The following is a 4,650-nucleotide window of genomic DNA, read 5'->3' on the forward strand; positions in this document are numbered from 1 at the left end:
CAGCTTCTCTGTGAGCGCCGCGGCCTTAATTGGAGTTCAGCTTCATTCAGAGCAGCAGGTCAGACGGGAGCCTTTAATGGACACATTCAGGTCAGAAGGGGCTCAACCTGTGGTCCGCTGCCCTGCCGGGGTCCAGAGCAGCTTCACAGGACGTTAACCACGACTCAGACAGAAGAACATTTATGTGTTTACTTAAAGATCAGTGAACACGGAGAGGAAACAGAGCTGGTCTAGTTTGTAGGTATTTACAGAAAAACCATGCTGACGTGTTTATGAAGGAACAAACGCTCTGGATGATGTCGGTTAAACGTTTCGCTCTGGTTTTGTGTATTTCTGCGGTTGTTTGTCTCTGTGCTGTCAGCTGCTGTGTCGGTACATTTCGTTGCAGTGATGGTGTGTTGTCGCTCGCCGTCGCTGGTCTTGTCATGTTCGATGGTTCTGTCAGAGCAGCGGCTGTGTTCTGCTTTAACGTGACAGTTTGTTTTACTCACACCTCCGGCTGACAGAAACCACAGATCATGACATCATCGCTCAGCCGGCTGCTGGAAGAAGAACCAGAACCGAGACTGGAGCCTTTTTGTTTTTAACTTTAAAATTCAGACATCAGGTGAATCCAGGAAACACTTTCACGTCAGTTTCTGTCTCGTTCACAAACAGCTCATCAGATGTCTACGGTCTGGGTCGGACGCTGTTCAGGGGGTCCAGGTCACCACCCTGACGGCGGTCTGAGCGGCCCGCCGGACGTCCGGGTCCCGGGCCTCGGCCCTCCTCGCCAGCAGGGGGAGCTGCTGCAGCAGCAGGCGGCGGCCGTCCGGAGCCTCGGCCAGCGCCGTCAGGGCTCGCAGCGAGTACACGAGGAGGGCCTTCGTCCTCACGTCTTCCTCCGGCTGTCTGGACAGCAGGTCCAGAAGAACCGGCACCACGTCCAGCTCCAGACACTGGAGCTTCCCTGCAGGACACATTCAGAACAGACTGAGTGGATCCAGATGGTCTGAGTCTCTGGTTCCTGCCACAGCAGCTGAATCTGATTTACATCAGCGTGGAGGTTCTGAATGTCTGGGTTCTGAACATCTAGGTTCTGAGTGTCTGAGTTTTGACTGCTTCGGTTCTGTACCTGTGGTGATGATGACCGTGTTCATGATGACTCCTGCAGCGTTGGTCTGGACCTCCACGTCATCATCCTGCAGCAGACCCACGAGGACTGGAAGCCCCGCCCCCTCACACACCTGCCGCTTCCCGTCCACAGGTACACTGAGACAGACAAACAAACAAACAGACAAACAAACAGAGAAACCAGCTGAATCACACTGAAACCAAAACAAACAAACAGTGTTCAGAACAACAAACAACCAAACAGCGGCGCTGGGATCTCGGTGTTCCACCTGAGCGCCATCATGGCGGCCGCCGCCTCCCTGCGGACGTCCGGCGAGCGTCGGGACAGCTTGCGGCCGAGCACGGAGACTCCGTCGGAGGCCAGAGCCGGCCGGGCGTCCAGCCGGGAGCAGCGGCCGACGGCAGAGAGAAGCAGAACCTCTTCGTCCACGTGGTCCTCGTCGTCCTGCTGCTGGAGCTTCAGCATCAGTTTAGGAACCAGGCCCAGGACAGCGGCGCCGCCCGCAGGCAGCAGAGCCAGACGGGTCAGCACCCGCAGGACGCTGGTCCTGCAGGAGGCCGAGGAGTCGTCCAGCAGCCGGGACAGCGGGGGGAGGACGGAGGAGGTGAGAAGAGCCTGTCTGGAAGGAAACACAGGAGAGGCAGGAAGTAGTCTGGTCCAGATGGGCAGGAAGTAGTCTGGTCCAGATGGGCAGGAAGTAGTCTGGTCCAGAGAGGCAGGAAGTAGTCTGGTCCAGAGAGACAGGAAGTAGTCTGGTCCAGANCAGGATCAACCACCAGCATCCAGGCTGAACCGGGCAGCGTCCTGTTCTGTGGATGTGCTGCAGCAGCAGAACCGAGTTTCGATTGTGTAACACGAGTGGAGATGAGTCACGAGTCCAGGAATAGAGGCAGCAGCACGGTGAGGCGTTCAGGGACGCCACGAGCACAGGCCGCCGCCGCCGGCTGCTCGGAGCATCACAGGAGCAGCTGTTCTGGCTTCACCGGACCCAGAAGAACGAGGTTCCGCGGGCAGAAGGATCCAATCAGCTGTGAGACCCAGAACAGCTGGAAGAGGAGCTGGTCCATACAGATGTGTGGTTTATGGTCCGTGTAGCCCAAGACAACAACCCAAACATAGGCTCTGTGTGTCGAACATTAGATCATATGTAGGAGGAGGTTTATGGTGTTTTAATCTGATATTAGTTCATTTTATGTAATGATAAAGTATACATATATATATTTTTTTAAAAGCATTTTTGGGACAATTTATTTATTCATTAATTTTGGAGGATTTTACTATTTCGCGGACATTTTACGAATATTTGCTTATGCATTATAAATGTATCGTCTTTATTTTTAAAACTTTACTGATTTATTTTGAAGTCACTTTTAATATCTGCAGGACAATTTACTTATTTTCTGACACTTTATGAATATTTTGCGCCACTGCAAACTACAATCTCAGGCATTTTTATCAACATTTAAATAGAAGTTATTAAATTTCTCAGCCTGAAAAACGGTTTGATCCTCCCAGAATATTAAACTCTGCCTACTTTCATGTTCAGTTCTCACAGTTAAAGTCAGAACTTGTCATCTGAATCCTTCATTGAAGTCACTGAGACCATCTGTGACTTCAATGAAGGATTTCCGTTTTAAAAGCTCTGATTCAAATCCAGCTTCATATCGCAGTTATTCAAGTTTGCATCCAAGTCAAAGACGGTTTATTATCAGTGGCTTATAAACACTGAACTTAAATTTATTTATTGAAGCAGAAATACAATTAGTCAAACTCAGCGATTCATATTCAAACATAAATGATTCTGCTCCAGTTTCTGCTGCCCTGTTTGGTCAGAGGGCAACAACAGAAGGTTAATGATGTTTAGTTTGAAGCCTGAACCTCCAGAATCGGGACTCACAGAGACCAGAGCTTCACACACAGGAGGTTCTGTCTGGTTTCTACACGACTGCAGAGCGCGTTCACCGAGGACGAGTCGCGACCTCTGACCTCTGACCGACTCCAGCTCCGCAAACACAGCTCCAGAAATACATCGCCCTAAAGCCTGAACGTCGGAGAGCCGGCTCGGTGTTTCTCTGCTGTTTCCATGACGACGCATCTCTCCCACGTCTCGGCCGCATCCATCTTCAAAAGCGAGCGGCCGCACGAGCCGGAGTATTTTCAGCTTCACGCCTAAACGGCATCCGAGCAGAGAAACCGACACGACGGCACTAACACAACCTCCCATCAGCCAGAAACTGGAAAATAAACACACAAACATCTCTAAAATGGAAGAAAACCATTTAAAAAGTGTCTTGTTTAGTCCAAAGATGTTCAGTTTACGCTCATAAAGGAGGAAAGAAACCAGGAAATATTCAGATTTAAGACGCTGCATTCGTAGAATTTAGATACAGAGATNCAGTACCAGCAGTACCAGTAACAGTAACAGTACCAGCAGTAACAGTACCAGTACCAGCAGTACCAGTACCAGTAACAGTACCAGTACCAGTAACAGTACCAGTAACAGTACCAGTAACAGTACCAGCAGTACCAGTACCAGTACCAGCAGTACCAACAGTACCAGCAGCAGCAGCAGCAGCTCTTGGCCTCATTCCCGCCTCCTTCAGCCCCTCCAGGCCTCGCCGGCCTCCTGCTGCTCTCAGAGATAAGAGCCTCCGTCTGCTGCAGCAACACGATTCATCAGCTCAGCAGTTATTTAAGGACCGTTCTGCTCTTTTACAACCTGAGGATTAAAAACCGACACCGCCGCTGCAAAACAACAACAGCCAGAAAGCACCAGACCTACAGACTGTCCAGCTTCATCTGTCTGGTCTGGGTCTCTGAAAAGTCCATGTTTGTCCGTTATGACTCAGTCTGCTTTAAATCTGCATCTTTGTCACTCCAGTAGCTGACTTTACCCAAAACAGCCGCCAGAGTTATAAACCTGAGACGCTTCAGACCGCGTTCACGCTGCATCGAAGCTGTTTCGCTTCGTTCAGTCCTCAGTCCACAATAAAACTGCATCTTTCTCCCTTTTTCCAAAACAGCCTCCAAAAAACTATAAAACTCAAAATGGCAGCTTAATGTAAGTCCAATGTGGAAAACTGACATTTGCAGAAACACTTTGATATCGTGGTCACTGCGAAACCTCCACCAGAAGCAGAAGAAGAAACACAACAAAACGTGACCAAGTTTATACTCAGAACCCCTCAAACAGGTTCTGGACCTCGCCCACATGAACTCGGTTTCATTGCTCAGCCTGTCCTCTCTGTTCTGCCTCGATCCAGATTAAAACTGTCTTTCTTCCTCCAATAAACTGCTCCTCCCAAAAGAGCCTCCACGAATCCAGGAAACTGTAAATCCTAAAGCAGTTTAGTTAACTTTTACTGTGATGGACGAAGTGTCACAACGCAGCCTGGTAACATGAATAACACGCTTACGTGTTATCACAACACATGTATGCATTTGACGTGTTTTTTACATCATGTAGCTGCAATGAATGACCCAAACATTAAACCCAACTTTACCACCTTAAACCCAGCATTACCACCTTAAACCCA

The 4,650-nt window shown here is 49.5% G+C and overlaps 1 protein-coding gene across 1 annotated transcript in view; it reads right to left on the reverse strand.

Annotated features, from left to right (window-relative positions):
- Positions 1-587: 587 nt before the first annotated feature.
- Positions 588-4,650, reverse strand: part of rsph14 (radial spoke head 14 homolog) — a 16,731-nt gene continuing 12,668 nt past the window's right edge. Inside the window, exons 3-5 of the mRNA XM_008303343.1 lie at positions 1,383-1,733; positions 1,115-1,251; positions 588-949 (exon numbers count right to left, since the gene is read on the reverse strand). Coding sequence (XP_008301565.1) covers positions 693-949; positions 1,115-1,251; positions 1,383-1,733 — 745 coding nt within the window. The 3' untranslated portion in view covers positions 588-692. The remainder of the gene's footprint in view (positions 950-1,114; positions 1,252-1,382; positions 1,734-4,650) is intronic.

Source organism: Stegastes partitus, unplaced genomic scaffold (assembly GCF_000690725.1).
Source record: "Stegastes partitus isolate 25-593 unplaced genomic scaffold, Stegastes_partitus-1.0.2 Scaffold1984, whole genome shotgun sequence".
Taxonomy (NCBI): Eukaryota; Metazoa; Chordata; class Actinopteri; family Pomacentridae; genus Stegastes; species Stegastes partitus.